General features: G+C 42.2%; 1 protein-coding gene across 3 annotated transcripts; it reads right to left on the reverse strand.

The window, feature by feature from the left end:
- Positions 1-817: 817 nt before the first annotated feature.
- Positions 818-22,612, reverse strand: setd1a (SET domain containing 1A, histone lysine methyltransferase). 3 transcript variants are annotated; one of them, XM_059347441.1, is made up of 21 exons: positions 22,600-22,612; positions 21,440-21,584; positions 20,539-20,637; positions 20,170-20,440; positions 19,303-19,433; positions 18,931-19,187; positions 16,823-18,545; positions 15,244-16,236; positions 14,000-14,167; positions 13,218-13,302; positions 12,991-13,127; positions 12,700-12,733; positions 12,418-12,610; positions 12,227-12,270; positions 10,356-11,653; positions 9,174-9,522; positions 8,851-9,032; positions 5,773-5,883; positions 4,444-4,563; positions 3,986-4,123; positions 818-2,901 (listed from the first exon to the last, which is right to left on the reverse strand). In XM_059347441.1, exons 2-21 carry the CDS (start codon positions 21,575-21,577, stop codon positions 2,728-2,730), a joined length of 6,645 nt encoding a protein of 2,214 aa, XP_059203424.1. In that variant the 5' UTR covers positions 21,578-21,584; positions 22,600-22,612; the 3' UTR covers positions 818-2,727. The 3 variants fall into 3 exon arrangements, with proteins under 3 accessions (XP_059203424.1, XP_059203423.1, XP_059203425.1); XM_059347440.1 differs by lacking the exon at positions 22,600-22,612 and adding an exon at positions 22,334-22,583; XM_059347442.1 differs by lacking the exon at positions 22,600-22,612 and having other exon boundaries at positions 12,427-12,610; positions 21,440-22,583.
- Between the last annotated feature and the right edge of the window lie 166 nt (positions 22,613-22,778).

The raw sequence follows: 22,778 nt of genomic DNA on the forward strand, positions 1-22,778 counted from the left end.
ATTTTAAATATACAGTGCTTAACAAATTTATGAGACCACCTGTCATAAAAAGAAGAAAACATGAATATTTTAAAAGCTTCAATGTTATTGATATTTATTTGACAAATAAACTGAATTCCCCTTTTACACCCAGATTTGAGTCAGAAATTAATAAAGCACTGAAACTGATGTTTCTGTTCAGGAATGCATGTAAATAACTATTATTTGACATCTTAATAAAGAAATAATGTGCTTTTCTTTTTCTATTTTTGTAAAATAATTATATTTTAGCAGGGTTAAAGAGCTTTTACATACTGATGTATTTTTTTTAAATAATTTTTATCCCACGATTTTGTAACCCATTTTATTCATCACCCAGTTTGTCCTATCGTGATCCTGGGCGCTACCTCGTCCCTGTCAGTCTGGCGAGAGCCCTGAACTAGCCACATGCTTCCTCCGATACATGTGGAGTTAGCAGACCGCTTCTTGACACCTGACAGGCGTCTAGACTAATGCTGCCTATTTAGGACATTTGTTAAGCACTGTAAAAATATTATATTTACAAAAAAGATTCTCAGGTTGAGCATTAAATATTTGTATTATGTATTCAATTTAATGTATGTTGCAAAGGGTTTGCAAATTAGTTTTTATTACGTTTTTTTAATCCGTGTTGTGGTTATCCTGATAATCCGCAGGCTGAACCTCATCAGTCTGAACAGCACCAGGACACAAAGTTATTGAAAAACATGAGGTTTTCATTTATTTAAAAAATATTTTAATGCACCATTAATAAAGGGTCCAACGCATTAATACAAGAGAAATATTGCAAATAATATTAAAATAATCATCAAATTAAAAGGAAAAACAATAAAAAATAAATGAATGGAAGGTATGTACATGTTTCCTCCTCATGGAGAGAGGAAAAGGAACAACATATTTACAGCTTGAAATCAGTGTGTTTCTACGAGAAACAAACACCTCTACAATATTTACATGTACTTCTTTGATTTTTTTTCTCCTTTCATTTTTTTGTCCTGTAGTACAGAGAGTGGGTTGGTACTGAAAGGCTCTCGTTGCAACAAGAAATATCTTACACATTTTTCCTGTTTAGGTGGGAACATAATAAAGAGAATTCTGCTAGTTAAAAGTTAAAAACGAAAAAGTTAAACTTTGGACGGCCATGGCCATATGAAAAACAGAGACAACACAAGGGCCATATACATCCTGCTGTCTGCAGAGTATCACAAACCCGCTGTGGCGTATCCATTTATACCTTCCACCCATCTACACTGCAAACAGATTGTCAGCAGGACATTTGTTTGCATTAAGTTGAAACATTTCTCAGGGATGTTTTGTTTGGGGCAAATGATTCCACACTGAAATAAAAAAATAAACATACTAATGCATTCTGGATAAACAGGAGAAAAAAGAACTTTACAGAAGTGATCCTCAGAAGGGTCCAAATGAATGTGCCTTTTAAAAACAAGTGAAGCACACAGATTGACTAAGTTAAACACTGACCACACATTTTTACTACGATGGGTGAGTATTTGATGGTAAAGATTGCTTTAAAAGCTGAGGGAAAATGAACCTGCCAACTGTAGAAATTGACATTTGTTTCCATGGAACTAAACATAGACAAACAGACGAAGAGATCCTACCAAACATACACTTAACAAGTTCTCATCACAAAACCTTTTGTTAACATAGCTTTAACTTTGGGGGGTGGAAAAAAAGAAGAAAAAAAAAACATGGACAATTCTCTGTTGTGCTGATCCTGCAGACAAAAAATTCAGCAGCCATGTAAAAATTAAAACACACTTTTAGCTACAACGGACATATTTTTCATGGTGGGTTAAAAACAATAGTTCAAAAGGACTTTACTCTCATCCAGACAGAAAGTTGTGGCAAAATCAGGAGTAAACACACAGTGGAGAAGGGAAATTACTGTTTATGAGGCTGGTGAATCACTACGGACTGTGGGTGGGTACACTGAAGCTCATTTCACTGTAAGACACTTACAGCTAATGCAACTAAATAACAATACCATTAATAACAGCAATAGTAATATTATTATATAATACTATGAAATGAAATTTAAAAAAAGAAGCTCCAAAACAATCTTCACACTTGGAAATCTTGCATAACTGAAGACCAAATTGAAGTTTGTCATCTTAAAAGTGCGCCCTTAACAAGCGCTTTTTAAAAACCCTGAATTTGTCAGATATTCCTGTGCGTCTGTGTGCGGATCTGTGTGGATGGGCGGGTGCAGGGAGGGCTTTGACCCTGGAAGAGTTGATCCAGGCTGTATATTGTATGAGCTGGCGTAGACGTCCAATGCTCATGTTCTTTTCAGTTTTTATTGTTTTCCTTTAAACGGACATTGTTATGGAAATAGAAAGACCTTTCACGCCTGGCTGCAATAAACCTCGCAACTTAACAACATATTAACCAATCAAGTCCAACAATACTGCCACTGAAGAGCTAATGCGGAAGCAAAGGCCCCCCTCATTGTGTTCACATGCCAGGTGACACAACCCTCTCACACACTGGCTTGTGAAACTGCCTAGTGAATGAAAAGTGTGCATGAAAAGTGCAAGTGTGTGTGTCTCTGTTTCCTGGGTATTGTGAGGACGGGGTGGGGATCGGAGGTGGCTTTGTTTCAATGTACCCTCTGAGGAGGGTGAACCGGGTGGGTGTCTGCCGGGTAGGCTTTCCGTCGGCAAGTGAGGAAGAGAAGCTCGTTCACTAGTTCAGTGTCCCACGGCAGTTCTCTGTTCCACACAGGCAGGGAATCTTGTTCTCCTCCAGGGGGAATTTGTAGTCGTAAGTGATCTCTTCATTGACAGCAATGGCCTGCTTCGAGTAAATCACAATCTTTTTCTGGGATTCTATGGTGATGACCTTGGCGTAACAGTTTGGCTGGAGGAACAAAGCAATGACAGACTGATGAGAAACAGCTCCAGAAATACACAGCAGTAAAGTTAGTCATATGTCTCAGTCTGTGAAAACACGTAGGATATAACTGAGTGTTGACGGTGATAGATGGTATAAAAGAAGAAAACATAGCCATGGTGACCAATTAATCTGTGGAAAACCCCTTTAAAGCCTTGAGTCATTCTTTGGAGCCAGAAGTGACCATGGATTTGTGTCAATATCCCTTCCTCAACTCCTCTTTCCTCAGGCATTTGACCCGGAACTCTATCAAGACGTGCCATCTTCAAGGACGTGCTCGAAGGAGTCAAGGACAGAGGAATGAGGAGGCTTCCAGTTGAAAGGGAAGGAAGGATACAAAAGTGCAGCCTATGTGGAAGTGTTATTGCTATGTGTCTATAAATGCTCCACCTCTACAGCTGGAAGACTTTAAACAAGCAATGCGGGGACAAGCACCTCTTCACAGTTCAGTGAAATTTACAATTTATGCAATTTATATTATAGTGGTAAACTAATTATTTAAGGCAAAAACATGTACATTTCAGACATGGAAACATGAATATACTGAATCCCATCAATAAAAGATTAATTAATTTAAATTTAAATTAAAATTGGCGCAGGTCTATGCAAACTTTGTTTTGCATATAGCCCAGTGATACAGCTGTGCCATTTTCCAACTGAGCATTCCTCTGTCCTCACATTTCTCACATTTTTTCCTTGCATCTAACAAGGGTGGAGGTAAGATGCAAGTGAGGGAAATGAGGATGCAAAATAAAATGTTGGGACACACCCTATATTTGGACGAGAGGCTGTATCTGACTGAGATATGCAGGTTATCGTTTAAGCGACTTGTCAAACACAAGGTAGCCCGCCTTAAAGCATACCCTCATTAATCATCTATTTCTATCAAAATTAGTTACTTAATTTACTAAATGAACAACAAGACTTGAAACTAACGATTCAGACCATAAACCCATTCAGAAAATGTTTCCTGAGGTAATAAGTCGAGTGAGAAGTCGGGTCCTTTTGTCATCGACCTCTATACAATCTGACTGAGGATGTTCAGACTCACAGTGCAGCAGTGGTTAATGAATCTCGCCAGGTTTCCACACTTGGTGGCATCGATAATTGTGTCGTGGTCCACTCTGAACAAGTAGCTGCTCCCGATGCCCTGCTGTGCGTACCGCTTCTCTCGATTGTCAGCCACCATCTGGACACACAACACAAACATTTGCTCAGCGATCCTATGTTAAAACATACCATAAAAGGTATGTAAAATGGTGCATGAGTAACTTTTTATTTACGGTCGAATGTACATAGCTTTATATTTATAATGCACCAATAACAGAACAATGAAGACATTTTAATGGAACACTTGCAGATTTATTACGCATATTTATTTTAACTTTGTAGCTGGACTTTCATTATCACTGCATTGAACAGACATACTAACCGCATAACATGTCTGGGAAGTTTTGCTTTAAAATCATCACGGTTACAACACAGATGGACAAAGACTGGAGACCGTACCTGTCTGATGTTTTGACCCACATACTCAATGACCATCTCATCAGCAGCAATGGGCTCCATGGCGAACAGGCCCCACTCGTGGATCCTGCTGCGTCCAAAACGAAGCTTCTTCTTGCGGAACTGCAAGGACAGAAAGAACTCTCTGTAACAAAAGTCTTGGTAAAACTAAAATCAGTACCTGGCAGGTGTATGCCGCTGCCAACCAGTCACGTTAGGATTACATCCATGTCTGTCAAGACCCATAATACATATATGTAGGGAGGAATTTGACTTATTGAGAGGCGCAGAAGATCTATACAATCACCACAGCTTCAAGGTGGTCACACAAGATTAGTATCCCCAATGATTGTGGTGATTTACAGCTATGAACAACCGGTTTTATTTACTATTTTAAAGTGTCACTGGCTGCTGACTCCTCTTCACTCCTCTTAATCGGCCGATCGAGGCCATTGTTTCCGTGGCCAGGCTAAAAACAACCATGTCAGTTGCAAGCCACATTTTGGTCTTTGTTGTTGCCTAAAAACTGACATCCATAGAAAACCTCTCTTTTTTCACTGGTGCTTCTGAATATTACATCCATACCTGATGTGTTATACTATGCCACTAAACATATGCACACAAGATGAATAAATAGCACAGTAGTCATTCAGGTTTTCTTTATTTGGGAGGGGACAGGGAAATGCTACCGGCAGAGATCTGCACACTACTGAGGAAACCTTTCTGGTTTCATGTTTAATTACTGAAAAATTATTTCATTTCAGGAATTATTAAATAATATTCTATCAGGGTTCATTCACTTTTCAAGGTACCTAAACCAAAAGTTTTTAACAGCACTTTTATCACCACATCTGAACTGTGACTATGAATACAGATAGGGGAAAAAACAAAGTTTCCATAATTCATTAATACCCAAAGCAACAATGTATTTTGTCATTTTGTTTATTTAACTGGCTGTTTATATTAACTTTAATTATATGTTTTAGACATGACTATATCAACGTTGTTCATTTTAAAATAAGGGATCAACAGAGGACTTATCTTACTAAAAGCTATCTTAGCTCAGCGCGTGTGAATTTCATTAGAGCACATTACTAACCTAGAAAACATAGTGGTTAAATCTGAGCTTTTTCCAAACTTTCAGGACTTAATACGAACATTGTTCTGTGTAAAGATAACTGTTGAATGTTATTATGGGCAAACTTAACCAAAACTCTTTCTGGAAGGGCTGAATGTGACAAAGTATAATGTGTAACAATATCAATGTTGTCAATTGCAACAATGTGTGGTAATTGTAATGTTATTGCATACCATGACTGCAACTGTCCTCACCTTTAGCTGGTTGAGTTTGAGCAGGTCAGAGTCCATGACAGCCGTGGCCCCGATAACAGTGAGGAGGCGGCGCTGCTCTGAACGCCTCTCTGACAGCAAACGGTTAGCTCCCTGTTATGAAATAGGCGGAAAGGAAATTACCAAAAAAGGTCACTTCTCATTTCATCTTATCATATGGCCTTGAACAAGATGTCTGAAACAGATATGCACTTTGACATTTATATGCAACAGCCAAGTTAGTGTAAGTTAATAGCTAAAATGGAGTGTTGTGTTTGTATGCCAAGTGTTGAAATAATAACTTGACTGACTCAAGAGAAGGACTGTGTCATTGAAAGTTCAGGATGATCAACCTGAGCAGCTTAATAATTAGGAACATAGAGTGCCAACCATCAACACATCATGTACACTCTCTAAAGAACACCATCAGTGAAAATATTTCCACTGTCAACTCCTCCATAGTCAGACCACAGGTAGAACAAACCACATCAGAGTGCATCTGGTGACAGGTGCTGGGCGTCTTTGATCAAGACAACAAAGACACTGACTGATGTGGTATCCAATTCCACTGAGTCAGTGACATTGTTGACATCCATTTACTCCCCTGGAGTAAATTAATGTAGAACTATGAAATAAAAATCCTTAATCCCATGTTAAAGTTCAACCACAGTCACAGTGAGACCAACTCCAAAGCCAGAATGGAAAACACATTACAATACAATTTTATACTCATTTTCCGCTCAAAACCAAACCTCCGCCAAATGTTCCTACCTTCCTTAATGATGTGGTGTTAACCGGAGACTGTAACTGCTGATATGACCCCACAAACTGCAATTCCCAACATTATAAAAGAAAAGCAGACATTTTCCAAGAATAACCAAATGCTGAAATTAGCAAGAATTATGTGACTGACTAAGTTTGGGAAAGATGAAAGCATTTTAAAAACCGTGTGACTGAGATTGACAAGTGAGTGACATTCCTCAAAATAATAAATAACAACCCAAAGACAGATGTAATACACTGCACATGGCAAACATATGTAGCAGTGGGTTTAATTTAAAGTTGCAGGAACAAAAACCTTTTGAACCTGGTGGATTTGGTTAGCAAGTACATAAAATGTTTCCTTCCAGAAGCTTTTCAGGGTGTGAGGGTTTTTGCTTTATGTTGGTTTCTTGTTTCAAAGTGAAAACAGCACACTGTTAAAGTGGCAGGAGGGAAGCATTAAGGATGTTAGGGAAATTTAGACTTTCTCCATGTTAAGCAGGCCATAAGTTAAGTTCACTGTCTGCAGAAGCTTTCTGACCAGCAAGGCCACCCTGCACTGATAACATCCTCCATTCCTCATATCCACAGCCAAAGCAAAGAATGTTTACAAAAGTTAAAATGACCTTAGAAAGCACTCTGTAGAGCTCTGTGCATACATAGACTGGCAGATGCTCAGGGGAACACAGTTCATGATCTGAGATCCCTACAACATGATTTAGGTAAGCACAAGGTTCTGACCATACACACATTAAGGTAAATTATGAGCTTACATGAATACTTCGAAACTTAAACAACTGGTGGTGTTTAAATGTTCCCCCGGAAGACACGGGATGGCATTGCACAGTGACTAAATCTGGTACATCATACTAATAATGATAACTTACATTTATATATCGCCTTTCAAGAAACTCAAACACACTTTATATGAGAGACAAGGGGAAAAAGAAATAAAAAGCAAGGACTCAAAAATAAATAAATAAAGTGAGCAGGGTTTGGCCTTTAGTTAACCCTGTTATCACAATTGTTATCGAACGAGTCATGGAAAAAAAATACAGCTAAAAAGACAACAAATCTCCTTTGGTTTGGTTAGTGGAGAGAATGCTGAAAGAGATTGTTTTTTGTGACTGTGAGCTCTCCGGCAAATAAAGCATGTAGTGTTTTTCAAATACTTAAGCAATTGAGACATCTGTCAGCCATCTGTCTTACAGAATGGTTTCCGTTTTTTCTAAAAGAAAAACACTAAAAAACTTAACTTGTTTGGTCTATAAAATGCCAGATAATACCCATCCCAGTTACTTGAAGTCCAAAGTGAAATCAACAAATTGTTTTGTCTGTTTAAAACCCAATGATATTCAGTTTATATGATATAAAAAATAATATAGCTGAAAATCTCCATATTCGAGAGGCTGAAAACGGCATTTTCTGCAATTATTACATAAAAAAATGCTTCACTCAAAAGTTAGTTATCAAAATAGATGTTGATTATTGTACTGTCAAACGATTAGCCAACTAATCGCTGCAGCTCTAATATCAGCTTGTCTAAAGCCTTCAAAAAAGCAAATAGTGTACTATAGGTTAGGCTAAAAAATGTAATCCATCTATAAACTTTATCTCTTAAGCATCTAAAACTCCAAAATCTTGTAATATGTGATTCTGGAAAAAGTGAACTAGTCTGTAATTTTACAGGTTGTGAATAATACAAACTGAAGACATAAAGTCCATTTATGCCAAATTAAATTTGCTATGTTCAACCATAAGTTTCTGTAGAAAACAAATCATAATGTTAAGAAACTTTGTGCTTATCAGCTATCTGGAAAAGCTGCATCACTGTTTCACAAATCCTCTACCCCTCTTATTATTCCAAACCCTAAACCCCCAAGACATTCATCTGAGCCAAATGACTGTGGGCAGATCTCCTATTATACTTCTCTGCTAATTAAATTCCTAAGGGGTATTATCAAGTGTCATATAAACCGTCTATAACAACCATATTTAGCAAATACTAGACCTCCTGAAGTTTGTTTACAGAGCCAGCACAGAGCTGGACAAAGCAATTCTTTCCACAGTGTGGACATCTGGGCCCACTTCTGGATTTTTTATGAACTATGTGTGATTTTTCCACATCAACAAAAATCCCTTACTTCCACAGAAACTGTCAAAATGTCAAGAAAGCTTCAGGAAAGCTTCTCAGTTTGTGATGTCCCTGAACACGTGGTGTCCCTGAACATCTCTAAAACTACCTAAAATAATATTCTAAGTAACACCACAGACATAAAAAATATCACAGTTGGAAAATTAAATTGGTAGAATACTTACCGAGCTGTCGACATTCTCCACCTCCCGTATGACCTGCTCGGGCAAGTCCAGATCCAGATAGACGTCCTTCTCCTTGCGGCTGATGGCGTAATAGCCCTCACTCCTGGCACATCCAGTCACATGCTCACGGAGCTGTCCACCTGCGTTCTTCTTCTTACGCCGAGGGTTCGGCAAATTGGTTAGTGCAGCACAGGGTCAAGGACAATAGCAGGAAACCATACACTGACATGAAGACATAACACATGTTTCTCTATTTTAAGAAAAATAATCATGTGATTATTAACTGAAAATAGCCATAGGCTTGTTAGGTTTGATAAGGATATTTGTGTGGGTGACCCAGTGAGTATCATTGAGCCAGTCAGAGCTGTGGTTGTCCTGTAGGAGCTTCTCATAAGTCTTCCGAAGCAAATTGAGGTCTTCGCCGTCCAGACCAGAGTTCCAGATGTCGTACAGGATGGTCATCTGCTCAAACTCACTGCGGTTGTCAAACTTCACGGCCGATAGCTCAGGTAATGGGACAGGTTTTGGCCAGCGCTGAGATGATGTTATCCCTGCCTCCTGCAGAAAGAGACGCTCACTCTTCCTAACGTCTTCCACAATCTCGTCTTCTGTGTCGGAGCTGGACAGTTCCCCAGACTCAAGCTCCTCCACGTCCACATCTTCCTCAGAGTCCTGCACAGAAGAAGGGGACTATTACTATAAAAAAACACAGCTAAGGAAAAGCTATAAGGTCTTGAACAAGAACGGCTACTGTTCTACCAATCATTCAATGAGGCCATTGTTTGGATCACCTGGTAACTAAATTCATCACAGGAAAAAAGATACCTCAGAATAAGGCTGGGCAATATGGACCAGAACTCATACCACGGCAATTTAAGGCCAAACACCTATATACGATATATATTGGTATTTTAAACCAAATATGCAAAGTGTTTAGTTTAAACTCAACGTCGCATTTGACACTGATTGATCCAGTTCTGCACTTTGTTTTGTAATGAAATGAAAAAGCATGCCGCAAAACCAAAAACTTCTCAAGTGATTTTCCAATGAAAAGCAAACACCTCAAAAGGTGAAAAACAGGCTGGCATATGTGAGGGAACGAAAAGGTGCTGGTGTCTGACGTTAGATGTTGCCTCAGTGTTTTGTGTAAATTTTTGCATTTAGTGTTTGTCAAACTTGCTGTTGGTCTGTACAGACTCTCTGACTCTTCCTTTGACCTATAAAAACATCCTCCGGCAAGAATCCACTATGGCTACAATGCTGGCAATACAAAAGCATGCACAAGACACAGGAAGAAAACAAAGCAAGTCATTTCTCTCCTGGGAATAAACCTGATGACAGTAGCAAAAAAATATGTGCCTTCATCACAGAAAGCTGAACTTGGCCCTAAAGATGAGTCACATTTGTTTTGTGTCAGGCACACTGTGACAGATTGTTACCTATGACACTATTTATGATAAATCACCCACAAACATTTAGAGGAACAAAGAAGAAGTCCCACGCACCTCTAGTTTCCGCTTCCTCTGTTTCTTGCCTGGCTGCTCCTTCTGTTTCGTGTGTTGATTAACCTCAAGGTTCTCTTTGTCTTTTCTTCTCCTCTTTTTACTCTTGTCCTTTTCAAGTTCTAAACCTTTGCCAAGCATGACCTTCTTCTTTGGTGAAGGAGCTGCAGCCTGTCCTGCATCCTCAGAATCACAAAGTACTTCCATTGAAGATAAGCTTTCTCCTGTATCTCCTCTGGATGGGAGTGCCTCTCCAATTACCTCCTCTGGGGCTTCAAGCACTCCAGAAATAGTATTGAGGTCTGCTGGCAGCAAGACCGAAGAGTCTTGTTTGGAGGAAGTCCTTTTGGTACCAGATGGTACTGTGAGAACAGGGGGTTTGCAGTAGTTGTGCTCCATGAGGACAATTACAACTTCTGGGCTCATAACTAGAGCCAGTGACTCCGATGAGAAGAGATCCTCTTCCATCTTCTGCTCTTCTGCCTCGTCAGATGTCTCCGTCTCCTCTGAGTCCCCAGCGTCAGGGTCCATTTTCAGGGCCACATCAGCCAACACTGACAGGTCAGTGGTTGAAGCTGAAGCCAGCTGCAGTAGGGTCGATGCCCCTAGCTGCTCTCTGAGTCTTAACCTCTGCTCACTTTCTTCCTCATCCTCGTCTTCCTCTCTGAGGGACTGACAGGAAGAAGCGGACCAGCTGGTTGTCCGAGGCCTGCCTCTGTTCCTTTTGATGACGGCAGGTGGTGGAGGAGCCTCCTCGAAGGCCATCCTGCACATAGAGGCATGGTCCAACGGCAGATTCTGCACAGTGCGACACACCATAACAGGAGGGACGGGAGATTTGGGGGAGTCTTTGCCTGCACTTCGTTTCCCAGGGGATTTGACAGGGGTGGTCTGAGAAGAAACAGGTAGTCCCTTTTTGGACTCTTCAGAATCTTGCGTTCGTCCAGGTGGGGGCACGATGAGGGCGTTGCCTTCACCTGGTTTGGAGGCAAAGGGGAGCAGTTGGATGCCCTGAGTGGGACGAGCTGAGGGGGATGGGGAAGCAGTGATGGGAGAGTCTGGCGGCCTGGCAGGGGAAAGGAGGGGAGATTCACCCGCCGGCTGGGAGGAAGATGGAGACAGCGGTGCAGTAGGCAGCTGCGTTTTGCCGTCGTTCTCGCCTGTAGAGAACGAGACAGTCTTCCTGCGCTTCTTGAGAGGGGGCACAAGAACAACAGGGGACAAAGGACGCGGGTATGGGGGCGACGGGGGACGCTTGGTAGGTGCTGCTGTTGTATCTGCCTTGCTGTCCTTGACTTCACCTGAGAGAAAAATACAAGAGTTTTTACAGACTGATCCAAAGTTAACACAAAGCCCCATAACATATCTTGTCCAATTGTTACACTATTTTTTAAAGCTGTAAAGCAGCTGTAAAAACAGTCCAAATATGAAGGCAAACCACTTTTTATAGTGGGTTCTGAACATGGTCCTTAAAAAGGATACTGACTGATTGCATCAACTCACATTTTTCAAAACTTGACGCACACAACACTTGCAACATAATTCATAGACGTTCTCACACTATGCTCTGTGACAGACCGTCTGTGTTGCAGGTCATTGTGTCAGGGCTTAAGCCTCAAATACATGGATGCTCTGACTGACCAGCGACTGACCATATTTGGACAATATTCAGTAAAAATAAGTGATCAGTCTGGCCTCAGTTGGAGCTCCCGGTTCGGGAGATTCGGGTAATAAAGTCAGCTCATATTAGTGACATGAGGTGCAGTAAGATGTACAGATTGGAAGCTATGGTAGAGACCAAACTACAGCTGGAAATCATCATTGAGGTAAATAATACTTATGTTTGCATTTGCTGAAGTGAAGATATGACTAACCTGTTTTGACCTCTGCCTTTAGAACAGCCACTGCGTTATTTTCCCTGTGAAAAACAAAAGAAAACGTTGAGTCCAGTGATAATGACGTTGAAAAGTATATTAAATACAATTGACAGAATGTACTTCTCAGGACAGATATTTGCAACACTCAAAGATAACTAAGATTAAAGACAGAATTTCAAACTTCATACCTGCCATACCCTTTCTCTGTTGTGCTGTCCATGGTCGACTCATCCAGGGTGTCCAGCCCTTCACTCTCAGCCCTCTCTCCTTCCTCTTCATCCTCATCTTCAGAGGAAGAGGAAGATGAGGATGCTGAAGAGGAAGAGCCCTCAGAGGATGAAGACAGGCTCTCATCATCACTATCAGCACTAAGGGCCTCATCTAAGAAAAGGAAAAGATATTTGTTATAATTACTGAAAAGTAAACATAGAAATAAAGACATGGTAAAAAGAAAACAGGTTGTGATTTACCATCAGACTCCTTTTCACTTTCCTCTTCATCCTCCTACACGTAAAAAAAAGGAAAAAAAGGTTGAGGTTACAACACTAAAAGATCACAGTGAAATGCTGCCATCTAGCCATAAATAAGAGGTAGAACATGATTCTTATCAAATGTGTGAACACAAAGTAACAGAAACTTAAATGCTTTATGCATCCAACATTCATATGTATAGTATGTAATGCTTAGTCCACTATTTGATAAAAAATATTTTTTAAATATTTTGTTGGTGGATTTCCAAACAATCAAACAGACAGACAGACCTTTTCGGTGGAGGAGCCGTCAGACGTTTCCTCTCCCTCACTGTCAAGCTCCCAAGGTTTACGATTTCTGGGCTTCTTTTTCCTCCTCTTGTTGTCCCTTTCAACTCTGCTTGTCTCTTGAATTCTGCCCTCAGCAGCTGGAAACAAGACACCAGTATAAGATAAAAAAGGAACTCAATTAATCCAACCCAACAACTACCAAAATGTTGAACATCAGTTCGGCAAACCTTCGTCATCCTCGTCTGGTGGGGTTGAGGGTCGCGGCCTTTTCATGTCTTCCTCGTCAAGCTCCTGAGGATCTTTCCTCTTCACCTGAACAAGCAGGCACACAAACATATTTTTATAAACCCATGAAAAACAGCCATGGATTGACTTTAACCCTTGTGCCTCACTAGGGACATTTCTTGATGTCTCAGCTGTGTTTAGGCATATGGCATTAATATTGGCATTGCTCAGTTTTTTTTCTCCAAATTTTGGAAGTTCAGCCTAAGCCCCTAAAAGAACCATTTTCCACAAGACTGAGTAATTTTTTAATTGAAAATAATAATAATATAAAATTTTATGGCCGTTTATTGGCAGACATTTTTGTCCTTTGGAGGCGTCAGAGCAAAAAAAATCCACACATCTATGTGCTAAGGCTAGTCCTGGCACTAATTAAGACTAAAAGTATCTACAATTTAATCAGGGACCAGGGGCCTATTCCACAAATAACTTTACAAATATAAGTCAGGCTTAAAGCAAATTAAACAAAGTTCAAACTCAGGCAAAACCAACTGAAAATGAGTTATGGTGCAATAAGCCTGGCAAATGTGATAAACTCGCTTTATGGAACAAGCCCCATTACTGTCAGGGGATGTCGTCTTTTAAAATGCAAAATAAAAAAAGAATGGTTCACAATTGAAGGTTGCCAGTGTGTGTGTGTAGCAGTGATGATTTCATTTATCAAATCCCAGTGAGCTTTCAAGCATGGAGATACAGTCTGAGATCTGCCAGAGTGTGGTGCTTTTACCTTGAAGGAAGGCAGTCGTAGTGCTCCTCGGAGAGAGAATCCCTCCACGCCACCGCTCTTTGCCCAATCCACAAGAGACGTGAGAGGCTCCCGAGGACGATTGACCTTTTCCTCTTTTTTCTCATCATCCCGTAAGCCAGCCACTCCTCTAATTATTGTCTGGAAAGGCTAGAGGAGAAGAACATTTAGAGTTAGAATTTGGATTTATACCCCTTTCCCATTTCACAGTAAAACACGGATCCGTGGTCAGTGTGGTCAGCAGCAGCTTCTCACTACTGAGAATGAGAAGGCAAATTTAAACGGCCATCAAATGGTAAAAGTGCTGCCAGCTTTGGTGAGCAAAATATTTCTAGTTATTAAACAGCAAGATCCTGGATCTTTTTAAAACTGAAAAAATGAGGAAGCAAAATTTGTGTCAACAATGCATTTGGGGACAAGCAAAGATGTTTATGGTAATTTTTAATCTGGATATAGAATCAGTTTGAAGCAAAGGGCATTTTTAAAGAGATTTATTCCCCCCTTAATTAAAGAAACACATGACAAATGTACAAACTAAGGATTGTACCGAATGTCATTTTTTTTTTACATTTGAAGCTTCTACTGAGGCTTTTGAAAGAAGCATAAAATTAATATTTTATGGCCCCATCACCCTAAAAAAATCCTTCAACCAAACCCTGAATTTCAATAAAGTAATTAATCGGATTAAATGAGAAAGTCTTTTTTTCTTTAGTAATTATAAGTGATCACTCAAGGCTCTGTTAGACTGCTGCTAGACCAGAGCATTAATACAAGTGTGCACCTCCCTTTGTTTTGGGAAAGAAACAGCTTTCTGGCTGTTAACACTAACAAATATGGATGTAAGCAGAATATTTCGTGAGATAAAAACACATTGTACATTTTGGAAATGTTTACATATATCTTATTTCAATTAATTTTGGCTTTTGGGCTCCACAACTCTCTGGAGATCTTATGCATCTACCCCTAGGATCTAATTCTACAATTAGCATAATAATAATAATAATACAGAAATACAGTGTTTTAACAGAAGGAATAAATGTGCCAAAGAAAAAAAGGCTTTTAGATTTCAAAATCCAAATATCAACATTGTGAATGAAGCTTCAAACTTTACAGTCAAGCTCTATGAAGAAGGTGATAAAGTTATATTTCTTAACTTCAAACACAAAAAAAACGGCAAGCTTAAAAACTAAGCCCACGCCAGTATTGTTGTGATTAGTCCGCCTTACCTTGGCCTTGGTCTCTTTCCTCTCCCACCACTCGTCAAAAGTCGCAAAGGCAACGTTCTCCACCATTTTGCGGTTCAGGTCCCTCTGCATGATGTTTTTCATTTCCTGGATCAGAGTGGCCAGGGCCATTTGCACCGTGGCTTCATGTGGATTTTCTGCCAACATGGGCATCTCCTGCCCTGGAGCCCTGTACTCGTCTGCCTCACCAGGCAGCATGGTGCTGTAGCCAGGTGGGGGCATGTAAGAGGGGTAGTGTGGTGGTAAGACGTGTGGCGGCCAGCCAGAATGGGGAGGGGGGATGCCATGGTGCGGAGGGGGTGGTATCTGAGTACTGTGGGGGTCAGGGTAGGGATAGGACATGTGGGGGGGCATGTAGCGGTGGTCCTGATCATAATGAGCACCCGCCCCGCTTCCCTCTTGGTCCATGTAGGGGTGGTGTGTGTGGGGTGGCGGCATAGAGTGGAGATGGTAGGAGGTGTAATCCGCAGTGGCCGCCTCACCAGGGCCTGGAGTGCCGTTGGATGACGACAATCGCAGCTGGTGTAGGCGACTTAGCATGTGGGTCTGCATTTGGAAAGACATAGGAGCGCCACCGCTGTACTGGTTCATCAGCTCCATGGACGTGGCATAGTCATACATGTGGTGGGGCATGGGAGGAGGATACTCTGGGTGCAGCTCCATGTGGGGCAGCGGAGGGATCCCAGGGGGAGGTGGGGGCTGGAGGGAGTAACCAGGGGGAGGTGGAGGAGGCAAATGAGGAGGGTAGGAAGGTATGGGAGGGTGCATTGAGGTGCCAAAGTGCTGTGAAGAGTCAGAGATGGGTGGGGGTGAAGATGAGGGGTCCGTTGTTTGTGAAGGCATGGCCGCCTGGGATGAAGAGGGTGACGAACAGGAGGTGACCGAGGGTTGGTGGGTGGTCACCGTTGTTATGGTAGTCTCCGTCTCCTCCTCGTCTGAGATCTCCATGTCTTCCCCTGAGGAATGAGGGGAGGACTGAAAGAAAAAAGAAAAACAGAGAGTTTGCACTGTGAATTTGGTAAAGTGTTTAAGCACAATCCACAGTGATAATCACAATTTCAAAAGGGGGGATGCAAGGACAACTCAAAATCACAGATTCATGAAGTGTACTGCATATTAATTTGCTCCTGTCACATTTTACTTAATTTTTGGGAAACAGCATTATCATGGCTCGAAGTAGGGAGAAGTTATAATGTCCTTTTTTGTCCTCTCTTCACCACTCTGTGTAAACAGCCTGCAGTTTAGTGAAAGCTATGCTCACTTTTTGTCTGTGACTGTAGGTCTCAGAAAGCCATTCATGGCTTCCCAGTTGTGATGAAGAGCATAAAATGTAGTGTTTTTACAGGACATATATAAAACAAGCGATTTGATTTGGCCCTCATGACTTAAACAAGGACCTTCCAACATTTGAAAATCTGATGATGGATTGTTGAGTCTAGAGAGTTAAATTACAATGCTAAAAACTCTAAACATACACATTATACTTTGTCAGCTGCAAAAAAACAATAAAACATCAAAAACCTATATGCTTCTTCAACTGCTTAGGTGCAACTGATCTTACCTGGCTCTGCCCATTGTAAGGTGGTGTGTGTGCTCCTGTCCTGCTCTGTGTATCAGCAGATCCAGCCTGTGAAGATTCCTCCTGCAGCGCTGCAGTCCCAGTGAGGCCAACCTGAGGCTGGGGTTCCTCTGGAGGCAGGATGTGGGAAGAGTAGGTGGACGAGGATGGTATGGTTGCTGTAATTACAGTGGGACTCTTTCTACCTTCTCCCCCCTTACCTCGTTTCCTTCCTCTGTGACCATCTCTGTCTCTTTCCCCTTTCCTCCTGTGGTCCTTCTCCGCATTGTCTCCCACCTGATTACCACTTGTGTGTTCCCCTGTTGCATCACTTGAGCCGCCTCTACGCTCTCCTCCGTCCCCACGTATGCCCCTCTGCTTCTCCTCTTTCCTATCTTCCTCATCTTCCTCATCAGAGGCAAGGAAAGAAAACTTAGCCTTTTGTTCCTTTAGGAGCATCTCAATACGAGAGTCGAGGCTGCTGCTGTGGTAGACGAACGGTAAACTCTCGTTGGTAGAGTCTGGCTCTGGGGAGGAGGAGTCACGTTGAGGGGGCGGTGGTGAGCCGGATGAGGAGGGAAGATGGTGGGGGAGGGAGGTAGAGGAAGGGGAGGTGGAGGAGGAAGCTATGGGAGGGTGGGGTGGCGAGGAAGGCGGGGGCGTCTTCGGTGGTGCAGGTGGGGTGCTGGGACGGCGTTTGGGCTTTGTCCACTGCTCTTCGCGAGCTGGACTATCCTGGTTGAAGTCCAGTGTCTCAGCTACAGCTGCTGCGATGACTGAGGCTGGTGGGAGAGGTGGTGGTGGCGGTGGAGGAGGTGGAGGCAGAGCACTGTGATGACCAGTGTGGTAGTCCTTGTCAGCACCAGCCGAAGGCAGAGAGCCCCTCTCTGCTAGGCTTGTGCCCGCTAGACGGGTAGAAGTGTCCAATCCCTGAGGAGGGGCTGAGGTGGGCTCTTTGGAGGAGGAGTATGCAGAGTAAGATGAGGGGGGAGGAGACATGCTGTTAGAGGAAGAGCGGTAGGAGTTGGAATTGTATCTGGGATCAGAGCTGTTGGAGTAGTCACTGTCTCTGTCCCTGTCTCTATCTCGGTCTCTGTCTCGATCTCTGTCTCGGTCCCTGTCCCGGTCATGGCTGCTCCTTCTGCGGCTGCTGCTGCCATGGTGGTTATGAGTATGGTGGTGGTTGCGGTGTCTCTGGTGGCTGTGTTCACCTGATCGGGAGCCAAGGCTGTCTCGCCGGTACCCCCTGTCATCCCTGCGTTCTGAGTGGTGATGGGAGTGATGTGAATGGTACTTCGTGGAAGAGTTTGTGTCTTGCTGGTGGTGGTAAGATGACCTTCTGGAGCCGATCCCTGCTGGCCCATAGCGCCCCCCTGAGTCTCTGTCTCTGTCTCTGTCACGGTCCCTGTCAGACATTGGGGGCTGATCATATTGGGCGGCAAGAGGTGGGGGAGGCATGGAGGAGTGGTGCGCCATGTGTGGCCCAGGCCCTCCAACATTTGGGTATGGGGGGTAGCACGGCGGCTCATTGGGACGGTATGATGGGGTTGGGGGATACATAGGGCGACCTCTGTGATACACAGCCGGTTCCTGTGCATCCTCTGAGTAGCGCGACACTTTGTATCCTCCGACAGTGGATGAGACCGCAGAAGATGAGGAGGAGGAAGGTAGCATGTCCTGGGGGGGGTAGCCGCTGCCCAAAGTGCCAGTGTTGTAACCAGTATGCCTGTAAGACACAAGTAATTAAAAATTATTATTTTGTGTACCAGAGCATGACTGACATTCACAAACTGCCACTCTCCTACCAGCTATCTGGGGTGCAATTCATCTCGCCGTTTAAGCTGAGACAAATTTGATTTGAATACAACAAAAGGATTGTTGTGTACAAATTTACAACCAAGGTACAAAGCTATAGCTACACTTACAGGTATAATTGTAATTATGATTAATACACTGGTAAATAAAAACATACTATGATTTGATAATGTAGACATAAAGATTTAGATTTTGTTACCCTTGGCTAAGGGACTTGAATGATATGGCAACACTAAGGCAATGGTAACATTTTGATGTGAAAATCTATATATATATACGAAATAGCAACAACTAACCTGCTGCCAGCGAAGCCCGAGTCTTGTGAGAAAGGAGTCCCAGATCTGGAGCTGTAAGGTGTTCCTCCACCACCTTGAGATGAAGCAGAGGATCCAGGTGTGAAGGGACCTGCCAGGGAAGAGGGGGGCGTGTCCAAACGCTGCTCACTGAAACCAGGATCCGCAGAGCAAGGGGTGATGCTTCCTGATGTGAGGGCCTGGACCCCTGCTGCCAAAACTGCAAGCTCACTGGAGAGCCTCCGCCTGATTTCTGATGACTGTGCAGAAATAACATAGACATTAGAATTCCAAGCGTTTTCCTAATATTCAATATTGAGATCAACTTGAGAGGATCACTAACAAAGTGAAATGCCAATGAGGCTGTGATAATACCGTGTCAGGCTGCGGCTGTGCTGGGGCCTGAGGCTGAAGCCTGTCTGTCAAGGCCTTGCCCCCCAGGGGCACAGTCTGAGGAGTGTAAGACCCTTTCACTATCAGGTCATAATACTTCTGCCTCTGTTGGCCTGGGTAAATAAAAGACAAACAAACAAAAATAAATACAGGCTGTGAAATGGCTCTTCACAGACATAAACAGTATTTCCTTTAATGAGGCGTCCAAGACAAACTCCATTAAGTTTAACTGTCTCCACCAAGAGCCAACTAATGTATGCTTTTTGTTAGTTAGCAGTACATCTCAAAAGCCTCTTAACAGATTGCAGTAACTGTTTGCTGGAAGGTGGGGCAAGGAACAAGTGACTCACTTTTCTGAAAGATTGAACAAAAGGTGCAGAATCATGAATTGCAAAAACATTTCCTCTTTCTTGAATTAAATAAAAAATCTGGCACATAAATCTCATGATTGTTTCCCTTTTTGCTCTAATATGTAAAACTATGTGTATACAGATCCAGGCACAAATTAAACATTTCCAACCTTTTCAACTATAAATATTACAAATGCAGATAGCTGTGCAGCTTTGGGGGGGATCTGCACCTTGTCGTTCAATATGCAATATACATTTTTTTCATTGGCTTGTGTTGCATTTAAATTTGTGTTAACACCAGTGAGTAAATATGCTTTAATGGACACAGATTTAACTCCAAATCATGAATGAGTTACATGTTTATATACTGGGTTGGAATTTAAACTGCACATAATTAGCTATACATTTCCCAGAAAACTGTCTAATTTATCACTGTGATAGCTTGTATTTTAATACCAGTTCACAATTTAAAATGCCTCTCATGAGGTGTTTAGCTTACCTTTTATATCCAGTTGGGCGTGAATTATGTTACCCATGACAGAAGTGTTGTGCAGATGCTTGACTGTGTCCTTGGCTCCTCTGGTGCTGGTGAACAACACCCTGGCCAGGCCCAAGTGCTTTCTGGTCTTAGGGTGAAACAGGATTTCCATCTCTTCCACCTCACCAAACTTTGCACACATTTCTGCCAGGAAGGGCTCCTTGATGTTGTCATTGAGTCTAGCAAAGGTCACCTCCTTGAGGGGTATGGGACCCACATAGAACTCATCAAGCTGTGAAGAAAATTGAGCAAACCAGGGAAAATAACTTGTTATTCCAATAGATGAAGCAGCTGGGATTTGTGAAATGAAAGTTGACCAACTATTCTCACCTTAAACTTCGGTACTGGCAGGGACAGTTCTGTATACCTGGACCATAGTCTCCGGGGTCTAGGGTCCCGCAGATCTCCCACGGGAGGAAATCCAGAGTCCTGGAAAAAATAAAGGGTAGGACATTTTTACCATCATGTGGCAATCAAACATTACAACACATCGACCCCACAGATAGATGGAGGGCAGAGGCATGGGGTGCTGAGGTGGCTCCAGCCTCTTTAGCATTGCCCTGTTTGCACCTTACCATCAACCTGACTATTTTTTATGAGCCTCATCATTAACCGCTTACATTTTGGCACATTTATATTCTAATTTGAACTTTACTACTTACTAACTACTGTTAACCACTCATATTTGAAACTTGTCATAAACTAGAGCTCTAATGAATAGTCAAGTCCTCAATTAGTTGACTGCCAGAAACATAATCGCCAACTATTTTGATAATCGATACATTATTGTAAATTTTCATGCAGAAATTACAGAAAATGCTGTTTTCAGCCTCGAAAATACAGATATTACCAGCTTTTCTGTTTTATATCATATTAAACTGAATATCTTTGGGTTTTGGACAAAAAAACAAGGCATTTAAAGACATCTGCTTGTACTTTGAAAAACTAGAAATGTTTCATAATCTTTTGACATTTTAATAGAGCAAACTATTACTTGAATGACAAATTAATCAGCAGAATAATAAATCGAGTTAAATAAGGGCTAGCTGCAGCCCTAATGTTGACCTGTTTATAATGTTTAGATTCCAGGCATTGCGTCCTATTGTTTATTTGCACTATTTCCCACTTTGTATTGCAACTGCTGCCCCACTTTTTCCCATGGGATTCCCAAGTTTTATCTAGGCAACACATATTATAAAGAGAGAGAGAGTAAAAAGGCAAATCAACTCACTGGAACACTGAAATGCACTCCATCATATCTGTAGATTTTCTGTGCAACCCGCCGAATGGCTGGGTCCTGGACGAGTTTGTAGCTTTTCCACTGCAAACTGACAGCTTTTTGTGAATCTGCCCCACCGTCTGGATCCATCCTACAACTGAGAGTCACAGAAAAAACCCCACATGATTTCACACAATGCAGCTGCTTCTGTCTGGTAACAAAAACTAAGCCAGAACTACCACCACCATAAGGAGCGAAGCTTTAACTAATCGACTGCGGAATAGAGACACACTGATGTGAGATGCTGCAGTAATTACAGCCAAAGTGTATTTGACGGTTGGTTCACTCCATGGTAACGATGAGCTGCGTCACATCAGTTAGCCAAACATGAACCTTTCTGATCACTGTTTATTAACAGTAATATCCAAGGTAAAAAAAATAAGGGGAGCAAGATATTTATAAAGACCCTTTCAGCCTCGACCAAGATGCTGCGTGCTGTCAAAACAATGACCAGCGTTACGTCACTGACCAGTTAGTATAGTTAGCAACATGCTAGCTGCTGCAACAAAATGCAAAGAAACAGTTTTCCAACGTCAAATAACAGTTTGTGATTAACGCATAATAAATCGGGTGCCGAGCGCTTTCATAGGAGCACCATAATCGGCAGCTCTTGCATTAGATATCGTTAAATTACGTATGCCTTCTCGCTTTAGCTAGGGCAAGTTACCGCTACCGTTGGCTAATGCTAACTAGCAAGAACATTAAGTTAGTAGTCAAACTGTGATCTTGCTGCCTCCTCCGCCCACATACGGAACATTTTATCACTGACATTCATGTTATGCACCTCTCCTAGTGGCTCTACGGGCTTGTTTTGAGCCCCCAAGTCCGCCTAAATTCAGACCCCACCTCTTCGAGAGCTACTGCCCGCTCAACCCGCCGCTACAGTGTAGCAGCTACATCCAGGCCCGGGACACGGACCAGAAAAACATTGAGAGCCTAGCAGGAAAGGGACATCTCCGATAAGGTGCTAGAGCAAAACGGACGAGATAAAACGATGCCGCTATCATTCCGGTAGTTAGTCAAGATAGCAACACGCCTCTCCGTACGGCGAAGCCATTGTTTTCGCTTCAAAATCCCGATATTGTTGAGAGAGCGGCCATCGCGTAACAAACCTGAAAGCCTCGCCTGTTCTCCATCAGTGTATGCGAATGCAGCCTGTGATTCCCGAGCGGCACTTTCTACAAAGGCGGTCACTGGAAAAAAGGAAATAAAAGCCACTTCGTTGACATACATTGTAAAAATATTAAAAATAGAAAATAATATAAATATTCAAATTAATGTATTTTATTTA

Source organism: Centropristis striata, chromosome 13 (assembly GCF_030273125.1).
Source record: "Centropristis striata isolate RG_2023a ecotype Rhode Island chromosome 13, C.striata_1.0, whole genome shotgun sequence".
Classification (NCBI taxonomy): Eukaryota; Metazoa; Chordata; class Actinopteri; order Perciformes; family Serranidae; genus Centropristis; species Centropristis striata.

Excerpts from the sequence above, each read along its gene's own strand:
- setd1a (XM_059347441.1), bottom strand. The coding sequence starts at position 21,577 with ATGGATCCAGACGGTGGGGCAGATTCACAAAAAGCTGTCAGTTTGCAG. Across the intron at positions 14,168-15,243 it reads GGAAAGAGACCAAGGCCAAG|CCTTTCCAGACAATAATTAG; the intron begins GTAAGGCGGACT and ends CTTCTCCTCTAG. Across the intron at positions 4,564-5,772 it reads TCAAACTCAACCAGCTAAAG|TTCCGCAAGAAGAAGCTTCG; the intron begins GTGAGGACAGTT and ends CTGTCCTTGCAG.